The sequence below is a fragment of the Passer montanus genome, unplaced genomic scaffold, assembly GCF_014805655.1.
Source record: "Passer montanus isolate IOZ18808 unplaced genomic scaffold, ASM1480565v1 scaffold17, whole genome shotgun sequence".
In the NCBI taxonomy this organism is placed as follows: domain Eukaryota; kingdom Metazoa; phylum Chordata; class Aves; order Passeriformes; family Passeridae; genus Passer; species Passer montanus.
The window spans coordinates 9,864,027-9,882,387 of record NW_024364270.1 but is presented as its reverse complement, the minus strand read 5'-3'; the positions used below and the strand labels follow the sequence as shown (position 1 = coordinate 9,882,387).

The following is an 18,361-nucleotide window of genomic DNA, read 5'->3' as shown; positions in this document are numbered from 1 at the left end:
CTGGGACAAACCTTTATAGGTGTGAAGTCAGCTGTGGTAACTCCTAACTAGGTGAGGAGAGACTCAAACATGTATGCATCTTGTTCTCTAGGAGCAGCAGTTGGTAGGCAGACCTGTTTTGGTGCTGATGTCAAACTGTTTCTAGTTTGAGTAGCACACAGATTATATTCATCAGTTAAATGTACTTTTTTGTTTGTTAATAGCTCCCCAAATTGTTACCTAGGAAGGTACTAATGTATTAAAGAAAAAATATGAGTTCTTCCTTCTCCTCAGCTTTTGTGCTGAGAACAAAATGTCAGTCTTTAAAGGACTCTTGTTCTTAATATGAAACTAAAATCTTTTTTTGCGTAGCTACATTTTAAGCCAAACTTATCAATGAATAGATGTGCCTTTTATTCACATTATTTCCATCTTCTGAGATATTTTGTAACTCATAATACTGGACAGCTGAACTGTAGAAGTTGCTAGAACTCGGTCATCCCAGACTCATGTAGTCCACTTGACTTAGTAATTGAAATAACAAAATAGATGATAAGGACATTTGACAAAGAAGAAGAAAACCTAGACTGACTTGGATATTATAGGAAGTGTCCAAATAGGAAGCTACTTCAGAGTATGCACTGAATAGGACAAAGATTTAGCCATGATAATCTGCTTCCTATGCAGTACCTGTAATCTGGTTTGTCAGGTGTGCTGCTACTTCCCTATTATACCATATATAACTACACTTACACTAAAACTTAAACATGAAGATTTATTACATGAAGACACAAATGAGTCACTAGCAATGCAGAAACATTTGCAGGTAGAGCATTTTCTTTTTTCTTTCCGTATCACTAGGTCATCTTTGAAGTGAGTTCCAGTGTGGTTTTGAATAGAATTTATTTATGTGTATTTAGTAATTTTGGAATGTTTAAATTTGTCACCAGCCTTACGACTGCAGCTAACATTAGATATCCTTAATGATTGCTGACATTTTAACAGATAAGTAAAAAATTCACATAAACTTCAAATTTCAGTTATTATATGAATGTCCCTGTAAGGGACTGCTTCATTTTAATTTTTCATATGAGGTGAAAACTTCTAGGGAATTCCCTAAATCCTTGGACTATACACTTAACTGTAACACTTGTCATCTTTGCAGGTCTGCAAGGTCTGAATTTGATATTTAATGGAAGTATTGAATTATATTTTTTTTCTGGTGCTGTAGTAGTACTAATTTGTAAAACTAATGGATAATAATGTTACTTTATGGGAAAACTTTGTAAAGAGCACATGAGCAAGATTTAATTTCTTGTTCAAAATCATTGGTAGTGTGGTATTCATGGTATCAATATTACTAAAGGATATATGCTCTCTCTCTGTGAAAGCAGGGGCATCTTTGGCATGAAGAAACAATTAGGAGAGCACGTATTGAAATGCTAGTGTGCAGAGTGATGAATCTAGTCTCCTATACAAACATTTTAATCAGTTTCCATATTTGGTTTTCATTTTAGATTTCACATTGCCTCACATACCAGATGCTCTCTGAATTCTCTGCATTTAAATTGGGAGGGGAGGGAAGGGGAAGGGCTGTGAACTTTTTTGTTCTTAAGGGTAGCAGTACCTAAGTTTGCTTATAGTGCTTTAGGTTTAGTGCTTGCAGCTGTTCAAGCAGCTCATGTGTGTTCTGAAAGTGTGCTTACTTCTGGAACTGTATTGCTGGTAACAAGGTGAGCTGAGCTTGAAACTGGATTGTCTGACTCAACCAGTGCAGACACCAGTCTGTTTACATACAATGGAGAAATGGATACCTCTGGGAGGTAACTGATGTTTGTATGTGAAATTGGTCGGGCATTACTTTCATCTCAGGATGACTGGCTCAGTTTAACTTTCTACAGAAAGTATGTTTTGCAACGGAAGAAAGTGCATTTGGAGAAGATTACCTTAGAGATACCCCTACTGGATTATTGTGCCTGTGTGTTTGGGTCTAGCAAAAACACAGCTTATAGAAACTTATTGGAGTTGACTGATAAGCTAAAGAGTCAAACTTCTGGTTAAAATTTGGTAACTCTTTAAACCTTTCTTTCCAGGTGCTTCAAAATACTGAGTGCTAATGGAGAACCAAAGGTATTTAGACCTAGGGACCGCGATGATATCGTGAAAACTGTAATTGAGCCAATGGCTTCTGAAGGTCTCAGAACCATCTGCCTGGCATTCAGAGACTTCCCAGCAGGGGAGCCTGAGCCAGAGTGGGACAATGAAAATGATATCGTTACTGGGCTGACATGCATCGCTGTTGTTGGGATTGAAGATCCTGTGAGACCTGAGGTAGGGTCACCAGCTAAGCTGCAGTGATTCTGTTACGTGGGATTCGTGCTTTTCATCATGCAGAGTACAAGGAACTGAACTGCTATTGTATGCCTTAAGCATAGTTAATAAATGAAAATCTAATTTCTTGAAGGGAAAGTTAATGGAGCTATAAAAGCAGATTAAAACTACTTAATGTCACTTATGCTGTGTTGCTGAAGCTCTGTACAAACTAATAACTTAAGGTACTTACTGTGCGGGATCTCAGTAAATGAAACAATTTGTTATTATTTTACCACTTGGGGTAGCAGGACTTTTGATTTGGATAAGATTAGCCATTGAGCTTGTTACCAGCTTCTCATGGGAAATGATGGAGAGAGCTGAGCTTGTCACCTGAGAACTGAGGGCAAGAAGTATGGCTTGTGGTTAAGGTGTAAGGTTTTTCAGTAGTGAAAGCTTTTATGCCACATGCATGTGTGAAATTGGGGCTGCTCTATTGTCACTTCACAATAAAAGTTATTGTTGAAGTAATGGGGTATAAGCTGTAGTTTATTTCACATAATTATAAATAAAATGCGAGTACTCAGTACAGCTTAATATGTTATGAGGATTTTTGTGGTATTTTGAATACTGCAGTACTTGAAAAATTGCAGGAGAGAGGGGAACAGACAAAGCAGTGGCACAAGCCTCTTGCCAGAATTGTAATTTGTGTGGTTTTTACAAGAACTGTGGTATGCTACTTAATTTTTTTTTAATGTTTCATAACTACAGTCTTCATTTTAAAATAACAATTATCCTGTACTAGGAGCCATAAACATTCCTTTCACTCACGTGTCTAGATTTATTTAACTAATGTACAGTCTCTGAGCCTGTGGGGTTTTTTTTCTTGCTTTCAGGTACCTGATGCAATAAAAAAGTGTCAACGTGCAGGCATAACTGTACGTATGGTCACTGGTGATAACATTAACACTGCTCGTGCTATTGCATTGAAATGTGGAATTCTGAATCCCGGTGAAGACTTCCTGTGTTTAGAGGGCAAAGACTTTAACAGGAGAATACGCAATGAAAAAGGAGAGGTAAGCATGCTGACTCTCTCATTAAGTAGATCAACATGTACTCTAAGTCTCCTACATGTGTAAAATATGACCAATGCTCTTCCTGCAGATTGAGCAAGAGCGAATAGATAAAATTTGGCCAAAGCTTCGTGTTCTTGCAAGATCTTCTCCCACTGACAAACACACTCTAGTAAAAGGTAGGTAAAAATACTCTGAGCTTCTAAGTAAAGCTAGATTTTTTTTTCCCCCCTGTGCTTCTAGGGAAAAAAAATAGGACTTGAACAATGGGAAATGTCTGTGAAGTTGTTTCCAACTGGTTTTTTTCTTTTCTGCTTGAGAGATTGAGTGAATGAAAGGGTTCTTTTTGGTGACTGTTCTTTTTGTTAGTTTGGGGTTTTCTTTGGTTTTTTTGTTTGTTTTTAACTGATAGAGAAACCCAGTTTTTGTCTTTTTCAGGCTAAGTCTTTTCTGTGTTGTTAATTTAGAACTGTAACTCTTGTACACTTGTATGTCATTTCATTTTAGGTATAATTGACAGCACTGTCTTTGACCAGAGGCAAGTTGTAGCAGTAACTGGTGATGGTACCAATGATGGTCCAGCTTTGAAGAAGGCAGATGTTGGATTTGCTATGGTAGGATTTTTTTTTTTTTAACATCCTCAGTATTTTATCAATGACTTATCAAATCACTTCAGATTAAAGATCCTTGTTTCATGAACAGGGAGACCATAATGAAAGAGACTGCCAGTGAATGTTCAGAATGGCTTAGGAGGCCATACCTTGTACATCTGAAGTACAGTTGAAGCCAACAGCGTTTTATGATAGTGTAGGATCTGCACTTGTTGGGATTATTTGTTAGATTACATGGCTTTCTCAGCTACCCTTTCACGTGGCTGCCAAACAGTCTTGGCTTTTAAGTGCTTATACTGCATAGACTCATGCTTTGAGTATGTGGGCTTCAGCATTCTTTCAAGACACAGAGTAAGACAGATTCCTCAAGCTTCCTTTTGCCACGGGATTCCTCCTCAGTCTTAAATGTAAGAGATACACTTTGGTCACGACAGCTCACTGTAGTCTTAAAGCAGTTAAAAGGAACGAATGAAGACCACACTCTCCTATCCATATGCAGAAAAGGAAACACTGACTCAGATTCTACTCCTGAGAGAAAAGATGGGAAAGAGATTTCATATCATTCTCAAGGAGCTTTTTTCAAAAACATAACTTAAAATTAGACAGCTACATATGAAATGTTCTCTAGACTGTAACAGTCTTGTTGTAACAAGTATCTTTGTATAGCTGCTGTAGTTGCCACTGTCAGGGGCAGATTTGTTTGTCTGTTTTGAATGTTTCCTGCAGTTGCTGTCTGTGTTCATCTATGTAAGGAAATATCTTCTCTAACTGTTTACCTAAATAGCACTTAAAATATACCATATGATATCTAAAGGTACCTTTTAAGGTGTACACATAGCTGTGCAGGTGACTAATTTCCTTGACAAAATAATATATCAAGAATAGGGATCATTAAATGTGCTATTGAGTTAGTGGATTTGGAATGCCAAAAGAAAAATTAAAATTTTTTGAAGCAGTTGTCTTCAGGCATCATTACACAGAACACAGCTGTTTGGGTGCTGTAGGAGACTAGAGGTGCTTAAATTTTAAGAATGTCATGTTGCTTTGCAATGCATATGCAATGACATTGCATAGTCTACTGTTCAATGCTAATGCCTTTCTGCAAAAGGTTTTTGGTAGTGTTTATCATCCTACTGTGTTGCAAGCACATTGCCTGCTGCTGGAATCCATACAACAAAATAATTAGGGCAGAGCTTCAACTGTAGCACTGCACCATCTGGTGGCCTTCAGCTTGAACAGGGTTCAGTAACATTTCTTTGTGGGAGAACTTAATGTGTCTTTACTGTCAACTCTCAAATTTATATTAAGGTCCAAATTTATATTAAGGTCTTTATTTTAAAGAGATCATTACTTTGTTTTCATTTTCCCAAGACTTTCAAGTAGAACTTGTTTCAATAGGCTTTATATGCTCACATTAAAGGAGTCCTTCAGATGTTGTGCATCCGAATGAATGCTGACCAAGGACATAAGAGCTTTTGTCATAAAAAGTCAGTGCATCCTGTTATATTTCATAATGTCTTTCTTTTTCTCTCAGGGTATTGCTGGAACAGACGTAGCTAAAGAAGCTTCTGATATTATCCTTACAGACGACAACTTCACCAGTATTGTTAAAGCAGTTATGTGGGGACGAAATGTCTATGACAGCATCTCCAAATTTCTTCAGTTCCAGCTTACTGTCAATGTAGTAGCAGTAATTGTTGCTTTTACAGGAGCATGCATAACACAAGTACGTACCAGTGGGGAATTGTTTCAGCTAATAAAGGTTGAAAGAGTCATGATTGATTAATTCTCGAGTTCAAACTTTCACTTAAACAGTAGTCCAAAGATCATAATGCTCTTCAGAACATGTCGGTATTGTATGATAGATGCCTTTAACAGCTGTAAGTTCTGCACTTTTATTGGAGTGTTTGTGTATCTATTTTTGTAGGATTCTCCACTTAAAGCTGTGCAGATGCTGTGGGTAAATCTCATAATGGACACATTAGCTTCTCTTGCCCTGGCAACAGAACCACCCACTGAAGCTCTTCTGCTGCGGAAGCCTTATGGTAGAAACAAACCTTTGATTTCTCGTACAATGATGAAGAACATTTTGGGTCATGCATTCTACCAGCTTGTAGTGGTCTTCACGCTCCTGTTTGCTGGTAAGAATACTGAGGCTTTACAAAGTTATTCTGAATGTTGTAGAGAGGTGTTTTTTAATTTTTTTTTTTTTTTGCTGTAGTGTGTGTGTAAAGACACTAATCAAGCTGTTCATAAATGTCTTTTATATACAGGTGAGAAAATTTTTGATATAGATAGTGGAAGAAATGCACCTCTGCATGCTCCTCCTTCAGAGCATTATACTATAGTATTTAATACATTTGTGATGATGCAGCTTTTTAATGAAATCAATGCTCGAAAGATTCATGGTGAAAGAAATGTTTTTGAAGGAATCTTTAACAACGCTATCTTCTGTTCTATTGTGCTGGGGACATTTGTTGTGCAGGTAAGCAGATTCTTGGAGGGTGGGGGGGAAAATGCATTTAGTGCACTGATGTACTTGCTGACCTAGCCAGTCAGCTAGTGCCAGAGATCTAATTTCTGCAATGTGGAAAACCTCCAGGGTCAAGCATACAATAAGTAAGTTGTAACTGCAGCTTGATGGAGTTTTCAAACCTCTTTGAAGTTGGCAATGCTGGAACGTTGTATTTGTATGAAAGTATTTGTAGTTACCTTTTGAATTTTCAACTTCTTGAATTTTATCTTAGTATTCTAATTTCTTTGCAAAATATGAAGTTATATGTGTCATCTGTTCATTCACCCCTTGCCCCTAAATCTTTCTTATAATAGGTATACCTGTATATCTGAATGAGAGTCCATTTAAACAATTATAGAAAAAGAATGACTTTTTATTTTCTTAATGAGATTAGGACATGAATAAGCTTTAGAAATTTAAGTACCAGTTTCTACCTTGCTGGTGCAGGAACCATTGATACCTACCTACTGGTATATATTATAGAGGTGCTGTTTTAAGTGAAAAAACCTGATGTCTAGGGTCCTTCTGTTCCAGCACATAGGGGAACTCATAAAAGCTAGTTAGTTAACTCAGTGCATGTTAACAAAGGAAATGATCTTCAGTTGATCGGGTTCATATGCTGGTGTTGAGAAACACTAATTTAAAACTGAATCTACAGAAAATAGTTTACAAGAACTATTTTCACCCTCTAAATAGCCTTCACTTTAATTAGTCAGAAGAAATAACAAACAAATCAGTGTACTATTTAATTTCAGAACCCATTTTCATTTTGGATTAAGTTATTTGGGATATATAACCTACATATTAAACTTCTCCTTAGGCTTGATAATTCATTAAGTTGATGGAAGTTATACCAGTTCAAGCATTGGAAATGTATACACTGCTGCTTCACATTAAGTCAGGGAACTTACTCTCTTACGTTTAGATTTTTATAGATGACACTCCTTCAGAAACTGCTCTTATTTTTGGGGTTATGAATGCAGCAGATTGACTGTTGTTGTGCAACCAAGCCAAACATTTAGAAATTACTCCTGACTGCCACTGTGTTTGTTCCCTTTATAAATTTGGCAGACTGAATGCCTTCCCGATTCCTGATTTATTATATCAGTGTTTTATTCAGAGTTAATAGCAGAAGATACTCCTTGGTTTTTCAGCTGTCAGGTGTCCTACTTAATGGTCAATACTGTCTCCTTTTCATTCCTGCCCTGCTGTTTTGAATTGTTGATTCTCCAGGGCAGACTTTCATGAATATAATTCCTATGCAGAGGGATACCTTGCTCATTAGGGCCCATACAGCTTGTTGTAATAGTTAAGGCAGTAAGAGCTCATTTATATTAGCTTTTGAGATCTCTACCCTCTTCCCCCAAGATTTATTACATGTGGTGATTTTTAGTCTGATATTTAACACTGATGGGATACATAGTAATATCCTGTAGAATTACTTCTGAGTTATTTAATGTCTTATGGATCTATGAATTCTATTAATACATGTTTATGAATCTTGGACATAGTTCCAAGATGGGTGTTCATAGCAAAAGTAATCACTGTATATTTGTAGCATCAAATACGTGCTGTGATTGTGAAATGAAGGGAAAAAAACTTCAAGCAAAATTGAGGAGTCAGCAAGTTTTCACGAGTGTGACATTTGAAGAATGAATGGGTAGTTCTTGAAATGCTGAAAAGTGGAAGAATATGGCATAGGTTTGGAAACTTGCTCAAACTGCTGAGACAGTGAAAGGAAGATGGGAAATCCCATGTTCTCTTGCAGAGCAGTCTGTTGTGATCTTGAAGCATTAGGGAATTTTCTAGTAACAGGTCACTGATACATGTTTAATTGTGCTTTTCTCCACAGATAATTATTGTGCAGTTTGGTGGAAAGCCTTTCAGTTGTTCAGAACTCTCAGTTGAACAGTGGCTGTGGTCCATTTTCCTGGGCATGGGCACACTACTTTGGGGCCAGGTAAATTAGGATTTTTCAAAATGCCAAATATCTACTTCCAACAGTATATTTTAAATGGAAAACCCCAACACACTGTCTTTAGCATTCAGATCTTTCAAGTGGACTATATGAATGTATGAAGACTAACAGTAAATATTAATCAAAATGGACTTCTTCAATAGATATAGAAAGTCTTACGTTTGAATATTCCTTCCTCAGAGTGGGTCAATTATTAACATTTCATAACTAGATCCTGTGGCTGGTTTGTTTAGCAATTTTTAACTAAAAGCAGCTGTAGTTACCTTTTAAATTTGAAATTATATCTTCAGCCAGATGTGAGTACTAGAAAATGTGGTAAGAATACAAGATGCAATGAACATGATAATGTTAAAATACATTTAACTTGGTGCTTACAGGTTTTCTTGAAAAATCAGAATTGCTAAATTTGACAATATTTTCTTGATGTAAAAGCCTCCTAGGGTAGCAAGAAATGTAACAAAACTCAAACCAACTTTCTTTTTAATCTTTGTTTAGTCTTCCCACCTAGTAAGCCGTTACGCTTGTACTTTTATTTCCTTTCCCCTCCCCCCAGAGTGTCATTACTATTGCATGCACAACAGTGCTTGTAAGCAGCAAGCTTATTTACGTGAAACTTTAGAGCTACAGAGTTTTCTATTATTTAATGACATAGTTGTCTAAACTTTTCATACCACATGAAGAGTTTTCCATTACAGTTTCTTTCCTTCCACTAAGTAAAAGACACTTCATGTTTCACCATAAAATTGGTAGGATGAGTTTTAGTTGTAAATACATGCATACGCATGTGTTCTAAAAGTGACTAAGCTTTTTAACAAGGTTCTCTGGAAAATTAATTATTTAAAAAAATCAAATAGAATCACTCTGAGGTGACTCCTAGAAGAGAATCGAGATGGCTTGAAATACCTTTGACCCAAAGTATCTTGCAAGGGCAAAGCTTCCCTACTGCCATTCATGCTGCTCTAGCATCTCATTAAAGTCAAAAAGCTTTAATTTTCTGAGAATAATAGAAACTGAAGTGTGAGCTGGGAGCATTCACAGTAGCAGTTTCAGTATAAAGGGCTGTTTATCTTGCTTCTGGAGCAGACTGTTTTTCCTCTGCAGCTGCAGAAATGATCTTCTAGGTTTGTGATGATCAAGGAAAGCAGTCTTGGAATTTATCTGAATTGATCTGAATGTGCTAGATATAATGTACCAAAAGATGAGTTCCCTTAACCACATATCTTTTGTTTAAGATATATAAATTGCTATACACCAAGTGACAAAGTAACAGCCTGAGATACATAAAATTTCAGAAACATCACTTGCCTTGGAAATGGATTGATATCTCCCAGGTCACAAAGGAACGAATGGCTCTTCTGTATTTCTGAATTAACTGTGGTTACTTTAGGTGATGGAGGTCCCACTTGAGGTGACGCGCCATGCTCATCAAACTGATGAAACTGTAAAAGCTCTAGATACAAGTACAATCTACAGGATTAATGGCTTTTGTAGCTTCAGTACTGCTCTTCCTGGCATTGTAAAGTAATGTTAATGTGGAATTCTTTGTCCTGGCAAGGCTGTTTTGTAGTCCAAGTTTAATTTCGCACTTTGGTTGAGGTAGTAAGTATATTCACAGCGTTGCAGCTATTCAGCTTGGGTGATCAGTTTCACACTGATGCACTCATCAGTGTCTACGTAATTTAGTTTTTTCAACTTTGCTAATTGTATGCCGGATATCTGTCAAGCCTGAAGAGTGGTATTACTCTTTTTTTTGTTGTTAAATAAAGAATAATCCTGATTTATGTATTTCATCCATTGTTAGTTGATTTCAACAATTCCAACCAGCCGACTGAAATTCCTTAAAGAAGCTGGTCATGGAACACAAAAGGAAGAGATTCCTGAAGAAGAACTAGCAGAAGATGTAGAGGAGATTGATCATGCTGAGAGGGAATTGCGTCGTGGTCAGATCTTGTGGTTTAGAGGCTTAAACAGGATACAAACTCAGGTATGGTCTTGAAAAAGGTAGGATGCAATGGGTGTTATGAGGGAAATGTCTCCATTTTTGACTAAGGTGGCTGTTCTAACTGGTCTGACTGAGACTGTCAAAAGGGGGTATGGATGGATGTGTAATCCCTCAGGGTCCTCTGTTTTCTTCAGCTTTAAATGCAACTCTTGCCTTTTTATCTGCTCTGTTTTTAAAAAGTGCCTTTTTTTCTTTACTTTTTGTGTGTTATAGATGGGATGGTCCTTTCTCTTGTTCTCTCTCTCTCTTGCTGAGCAAGCTGTCACAATCTCTGATTCCTTGCAGATGGATGTAGTGAATGCTTTCCAGAGTGGAAGTACCATTCAGGGGGCTCTAAGGCGGCAACCCTCCATCGCCAGCCAGCACCATGATGTAACAAATATTTCTACCCCTACACATGTAGTGTTTTCCTCTACTACTGCTTCTACTACTGTGGGGTGTGAGTGTGTGTTCCTAAAGTGCATGAAATTAACATTTCCTAATTCACGTACCTAACGTTTCTCATTTTCTCCTTAGTACTTAAAATCACCGTTCAGGCTTTTATAGAGCTCTTCCACAAAGTGGAGTCCTCAAGACTTTTTTTTCTTAGAGGGCTGAGAACAGGTGGAACAGTTTCAACAAAAGACTTTATTGCGAAAGCTGTGAGCCTGCACATCCTGTGCCTTCATCCATTCGTGTACAGAGGGATTTTTAAGATAAAGAGGGAAAACTGTTGTAAATTTTCGAGTATATGCCTCTTAGGGTGACTTATATTGAATAAGTGAATTAACTGTATAATCATGGACCCAGGTCAACAAAAATAGATCTCCTGCACTGTAGCACAAGCAATACTTAAGTAAGCAAGCTGATTTGTAAGCAAACGGTATGTTGAAGATATCAATGTAGTTAGAACGTGGAGCACTAAATGCATTTTCTTTATACCCTGTAAGGAACTTTATAAAACTCTGCTTTCATTGGACCTTATTTACTGAATAACAACTTTTTCAACATCAGGATTTAGGTGGCGAAACAAGGCTTCTAAAATGCATACAATTCAGAAGAAATACAAATTAGCTGATACAAAAAGGAAAAAAAAAATTAAGCATTAAATGGCAAAACTTTCATTCAAATCTGAAGGGTTCTTTTTCCTCTCTAGGTTCTTCTGGGAGCAGTTCATAAGCCATCAGTGACAGCAAAGTTTGTCTCACCTCAATTCTACCATCTCTATCTTGTGCTCTAAGTGGCATTTCAGTTTCAGCCTTCCTCTCTGTAGAGGCAGGAGATTTATTTACTCTTGGATGTAGGCCTAAACTGTGGAGCCAGAAGATGCATAGTAGTAGTAGTTGAATGCTGATAGCCAATATCTTTGTTCAGAGTTTTCTATCTTAATACATGTTTAACTTTCTTCTCTAACTTCCTAGAGACAGGTTAAACAATTGGTTTTTTAAAATAACTCTGAGAGGGCTTCTTCTCCCCGTTCCCCTCCCTGCTTAAACTTTCAGATTGCCAGATGGATGAAGACCCTTAATTTCAGGAGCTGTTTCAAGCGAAATGGTGAAATCTTCAGACTTTTTTTTTTAAAGTTATTTTTTTATTATTTTTGGGCTTGGCCAGAATTCATGTGTGAGCTTACACAAGTATTTACCTCCGTATTTGTTCTTCAGTGCTGAGACAGGTATTTCCCTACCTTGCAGTAGTACTGAGAGGCTCGGCTCACAAATTTGCATGCCTCAAGAACACAAAATGAAAAGTAGATTTAACACTTAAGGATGCACAGGATTGCATCTCCTAGTTAAAATGCTAATTAGTAACCTGTATCCCTAACTACACTCCAGAACATTAATTAGACATTCAGAATCCTCTAGAGAGCAATGTCATTCCATGCTGCTATTTGAGCAGAATCTACTGGGCACTGCAGCATCTCATTGCATCAAATGACCAATGCAGATACAGAGCTACCATAGCAGAGAACTAGGTTTTTTATTCTCACTATTACAGCCTTCTGCTACATCCTCCAGAAGAGCAGCTTTTTGAGAACTAATACAGATTAATGGGAAGCAGATGTGTTATTGTCTCTTTTTTGGAGCTGCTTGTTGGAAAATAGTTCCTATAAAGTAAGGTTGCAACTCTTAAGCAGCCATCTGGATAGGAGGATTTGGAGTGCCAACTGCATTCCTTGCTATTCTGGTACTAATATGAGGAAGGCCTGATGACAGTATGAATTACACTTAACAAATTGTCCTGTTTGCACTTCACTTACATGATTTATTTATAGTTATCCCTCTAGTTTAATTATCTTGAGTGGTTGAAAATAGAGCCTTCAAAACACTAGATTTTCCCTTTTTAAAGTGCTGAAAGTTTGATTTCTGCCTTTGTGGCTGGACTCTTGAGCATCCTGGCCTTGCTGTAGTGTCTAGTCCACTTGTGTAGTATGCATCCTGCATGGGAACCAAGCCTTTATTGTGGGTATGCACTTATTCTGTCATAATTACAGCTGTCCTCTTAAGCCAGAATTGTTTTTCATTGCTGCTGATGTTCCAAATTCTCATCTGTAAGCAATGAACAAACAGTCCCATGAGACATTCATATTTCATTTGCCGCATAAATGGCATAGTGGGATGCGACATGCCATATAGAGTCATTGCAAGCTTTCAGTCTGGTATTGTCACTGCTAATTTTCTTGGTAAGTGCCAATCCAGTTTAGGCAGCTGGCTGGACTTATTTAAACCTTGTATAATGTGTGCTTGACAGTGTGCTCAATTCTTTTCATGCAATGAACAGTAAAGTAGTAGCTGCTGTTGTAATCTTTTCTCCAGACATTGACTCTCTTTTCTGTCCTCCCCTTACTGGTAATTATATCCTCCCCCTTGATCGTTGCCCCGTCCCTGTTTCCCCTTATTCCCTGTGCCTTCTTCCCTTGCCTCCGTGGTTAATTTGGCTCAGCATGTACCTGTAGTATAAAAATGGGGACATGATCACTTTGCAGTAAAATTCTTCATGCAAGTGGTCTGAGGGTGCAGAGGTGGGGAAATGATGCTACTTCTAGAACACAATTGAGACATGAGACTTTATCATGTGCAGTGGTTTTATTTAACCAATTTGATTTAACACATTGCTTTTGGGGAGCCCTTCTCTGTTTACAGTGAACTTCCCTGGTGTATCTTAGCTGTTTTGAAATCTCTGCTCTTGATCTGCTTGACCTCCCAGCTTAATTCCTTCACCTGGAAGTCACTTTATTTTTTCTGTTGAGGAACTCTGGAAGCACTAGTCATGATGTATTTCTCAGCTTGAAGCAAGTCATCTTGGATGCGCTAAAAAAAGCTTTAAATTTGACTTGCTGTTTGTAACAGCAAGTTCTTGTTTACTACGGAGTTGCTCTGCTGCTTAGTATTTAACACTATTTCACACTGCTTTGCTGGAGACTTGCTCAGGGTAGGGATGTTGAGAATTGAATAAGGAGTCAACAGGAGGGGAAAACTGTCTCTGGAAGAGTGTTGGATAAATGAGTGAATGACTTCTGCCTCACCTTACTTGTTTTATCAGTTCAAGAATGGATCCTCAATTTCTCTGGTTGATCCGGGAAACACAAGGCATGGGAGAAGGGGGTGTGGGCAGCTGGTTTCATCCTTCAAATAATAGTTAGGAAAGCTTAAATTCAAGTCAGCCTGGACATGCACAATTTGCAAAATAAAGCTGTACTTTGTTTTTTATCTGTTTTAACTATGAAAGGTTTATTTATGAATTCTGTTAGCTTAGCTTTCTGATTAAAAAAATACTAAACAGCAAAAAGACACGAAACAGTCCTCAGCCTGGGAACTGTGTCCATGAATTCAGTGTGAATCGAAGACTCGCGCAAAGGCCGATCATCCTGCTTTTCTCATACTTGGCGCTACTTAAGTAGTGTCTTCAAAGTTACAGCCTGTCCTGGCTACTGTACTGTACAATACCGTATTCAATTTCCTAGTTCTGGTCTTAAGTTTCCAAAGCACTGTTCACTAAGGAGCTTTCTCTAGAGTGGAAAATGGCTATATACTCGAATATTTACAGCTGTTACAGCGGTATCCTTTTTTTGCATGACTTCGTAAATGTTCGTTCATTGTGACATTGGCTTACACTTGCTTGGCTTTTTCATAGTCAGTTGACATCCTAATTCCTAGCATGAGAATTAGTGACCCTTTTATCCCCTAATTTATTTCAGCCTCTCCCCTCCTTCCCTCCCTCCAATCTCACCAAATATTCAATAAAACACTCATTGAGATTTATTTAATTTTTGAATAAGTAAATATTTGTTGGCCTCACTTCTGAAAAATGCTTAGCCCATGTTAAATAAGTAAACAACTGTAGTGCCATGTCTGAATTTTAGGGCCCTTCAGCTTTTTGCAGTACTTTCACAATTTCTATTCCTACTGTGTAGACTGGCAGTGCTCTACTGAAATGCTCTTCATTTTTTACAGTTTATTGCAAGCTCCACTGCATCATACAAATTTGATTCACTCATGTCTAGCTGTTTGTGGATTCAAACTCATAAGAACCATGCCATTATCAGTAAATATGCAGCAATTTAACAATACTTTCTCTTCGTTTACAGATCCGAGTGGTGAATGCATTTCGTAGCTCCTTGTACGAGGGGCTAGAGAAACCTGAGACACGAAGTTCAATTCACAATTTTATGACGCATCCTGAGTTTAGAATAGAAGACTCCGAGCCTCATATTCCCCTTATTGATGATACTGATGCTGAAGATGATGCTCCAACAAAACGCAACTCTAGTCCCCCTCCCTCTCCCAATAGAAATAACAATGCGGTTGACAGTGGAATTCACCTTACAACAGACAAGAACAAGTCTGCTACCTCTTCATCCCCAGGGAGCCCACTACATAGTTTGGAAACATCACTCTGATTGTAAGCTGAATGTTAACACACTAGCTGCATTGTAAAGAAATTGAAACTGGGTCTCTTCACACATTATGATGGACAAGATGATATTCTTGTCTTGGACTTCAACAGAAGAAACACTTGTACGAATGTAGATTTATTTTTTTAAAAAAAAGCTTTCTGCCAGACTGGAGGGTGCTTTTCTGGGGGTGGGAGTAATAATGAACTCTGACAGATAAACAGTAACTCAGCATAAGTGACCTGTGGATCATCTGTTGTACTAAGAATGGTCCTGAAGAGTGTGTTAGCAGAGCTTTAGTTTATCATGATCCTTTTCTGAGGGGAAAGCTGGGAAGGGCAAGGAGGCCCTGGATCATTGAATTGATACTTTAATTTCTGCTGTTGGCTGTTAATAATTTGGATTATTTATGTTTATAAATGATACAGATCTGTTTACAAGGTTTGTAGATACTTTTTTGTTCCTGTTCATAGATGGGAAGCTTCCTTATAAATGATGCAGAGGAGACAAAAAACAAAACAAAAAAACCAAAAAAACTAGTCCTTCAAATACTGCTGTATTTTCAGGAAAAGGGTGTTTCTATTGAAACTGTACTAAATTTTGCCTGCAATTTACCTTGTTAAATATTGTAGATAAATTGCTACTACTAATAGCCAAATAGATAACACTAATGCTTTGTAAAAACATGAGCAGTGGTGTTCTAATGAAGTTATGGCCTCTGTCCTAATTAGTTTCTTAAATACATTTACTACTTAATGGTTTTGAAACAACTGTTTAATTTTTAAAAATTTTGAGAAACTTAATGAATAACTTTTGTTCAGAACTTAGTAGGATTGTTTAATGCAGGACATCAATACATGATGGAACTTGCTTGAAATATTTCTGTTATCTCGGGCAAAATGGATTAAATCAAAATACATCAGAATCTTAGTCCTTTGTTTTTGTCTAATCATGTTAGTTTAGTGCTGTCTTGGTGAACTGTGAGTGGAACTGTGATTTTTTTCTAATCTATAGAATCCTTCATGCAGCATGAGGGCTGTTGGCATTTTGAAAGGTTGTTAGTGGGTAGCATACATGTTCTCCTTTTTGTTTTTGAAACTTGTTTGTAAACATGAATAAATCTGCCCTTTTGTTAAAATAAAATTGCAGCAATGGTTTCTTACAGAATTTTTTTTCTCAGCTCCTTCACTGGAAATACAGAAGGTACTCTTTTGTGTTACTGGTTATCTTTAAACTACAATTTCAAGATGGTAACAGCCCCACTCCAAATAGCACTAAGTAAATGGAATATCATGATGGCTGCCTCCAGAATGAATGTAAGTTAAGGTACTCAAAAGTCTTCACTGATCCAAAAGGATACTCCTGGGGAATTAATAGGTCTGCCTGAAATTCTGAGACTTACTGTGAGTACCGTGTAATAAATGTATCTCTGACTGCTTAAGTGAGGGAGACTGAGAACTGACATAAAGCACAGGTGAAATGCACCAGAACTGATCAACTACAGATTGACTGAAGAAGTTATGGTCTGCCTCTGCTGTATTGTTCAGACAGCGAAGAATGATGAAACAGTACTTGCTGTTCTGGCACTTCCTCATGTTTTCTTGGTCCAATACTACTTAAAACAGCCACAGAAGACATGAGTTGTAAGATTTTCTTTTTCCAGCTTTGTATTCTTAAAAATAGCAAATGAATTTTTTTGTCAAATAATCCAGAATTATGGACATTTTTTAAAGTGGTCCCTTCAAAGGACTGCAAGAATTAAGTTGGTAATGAGGAAGGAAATTATAGTGGAGCTAACTGCAGAAATGAGCAGATTGGGAAGCTCAAGCACATCTTTCCCTTGTGGTGGGGTGCATGCATGCTTGGGATTGTCCTTTAGTGGATATTGTTCAACCTGTGGCACTGTATCCCACTGTCAACCACTCCTGAATTCCATCTTTTCTATTGTACTTCAGTAAATACACTGAATTCTGGGCAAGGGGGTCAAGGGTGGGGGGTTGCACTTGACACTTTGTATAGTGATTTCTCCCACACGTTTCTAGCACTTTTCTTACATCATAGTTCTTATCTAGAGTGCTTGGTAGGGGGGTCAGGTTTTATGTAAGCTATTTTCTCTTTGCTACAAAAGTCAGATAAGCACTGGCTTAAAATAAAGGGAGTTTTCTTTATCTGTGAAGTACACTGCCATGTGGAAAAGTATCTTCATTTAATTTTGTTAATGAGTAATGATTTAACTTCATTTCAAAACAAACTTTAATTTTCCCCTCTTCTCTAGGTGTGATCATGACTGCATGTTAATCTTTTTTGGAATAAAATCTACACTTAAACCTTTTGTGGGGGGTGGGATGGTGAACATAGGCTTTGTACATCGCTGGTCCCTCTTGATTCTGTTAACATCCGTGTGCTGTTCTTGCAGGAAACATCCTTACAGAAATAAGGAAAAGTTGTTTAAGAGGGGGGTATGCTTTCTTTGTGATCTCAAGAAATCATAACATTGCCTAGATTATGAAATGGTTTTCACTAAGCTCATGAGGCCTTCATTGCCTTTCTGGTTGTAAGGTTTACTTGTCTTTCTTCTTGTAACTGAAATAAATAAAAGTGCTGTTCATCTCAGTCTGTATGGGGACTGAAATTCTTGAATGTCAGTACAGTACTGATTTAAACCTGAAATGCATGCCAGTTTTATGCTCATTTGCTTTGAAGAGGTTATGGTATATAGTGTGATATATATACATGCTTGAGCAATAGTGACTTGGAACAAAAACTCAGTTCTAGACTGAGCGGCTTGAAATGTGGTTTGGAGTGGCTTAAAATGTGGTTTCCTGGGTGGGATGTCTGCTATAGCTGTGTACATGTTAGGACACCTCAACTTGGCTCTGAAGGAGGGCTGAAAACAGTAATTAATATAAGAGGAAAATGCTGCATCATGGAGTAGTCTGAAGAGAATAATGGAAACAAATGCCTTAATGCTAAATAAGTGGGTAAATGCAGGGGTCTATAGCAAGTACAAGCAGCCAAAA

At 37.5% G+C, this 18,361-nt stretch overlaps 1 protein-coding gene across 10 annotated transcripts in view; it reads left to right on the top strand.

The window, feature by feature from the left end:
* The window catches only part of ATP2B1 (ATPase plasma membrane Ca2+ transporting 1), a 60,691-nt gene extending 42,737 nt beyond the window's left edge, over positions 1-17,954 (top strand). For 6 of the 10 annotated variants that reach the window (XM_039703839.1, XM_039703840.1, XM_039703837.1 and 3 more), the window contains exons 12-22: positions 2,073-2,310; positions 3,186-3,365; positions 3,454-3,541; positions 3,870-3,976; positions 5,508-5,699; positions 5,901-6,114; positions 6,247-6,458; positions 8,341-8,448; positions 10,268-10,450; positions 10,682-10,840; positions 15,036-17,954. In XM_039703839.1, coding sequence (XP_039559773.1) covers positions 2,073-2,310; positions 3,186-3,365; positions 3,454-3,541; positions 3,870-3,976; positions 5,508-5,699; positions 5,901-6,114; positions 6,247-6,458; positions 8,341-8,448; positions 10,268-10,450; positions 10,682-10,840; positions 15,036-15,347 — 1,993 coding nt within the window. In that variant the 3' untranslated portion in view covers positions 15,348-17,954. Of the gene's footprint in view, positions 1-2,072; positions 2,311-3,185; positions 3,366-3,453; positions 3,542-3,869; positions 3,977-5,507; positions 5,700-5,900; positions 6,115-6,246; positions 6,459-8,340; positions 8,449-10,267; positions 10,451-10,681; positions 10,908-15,035 lie in introns of all 10 variants that reach the window. The other 4 variants (XM_039703846.1, XM_039703844.1, XM_039703847.1 and 1 more) reach the window with 4 other exon arrangements.
* The last annotated feature ends 407 nt before the right edge of the window (positions 17,955-18,361 follow it).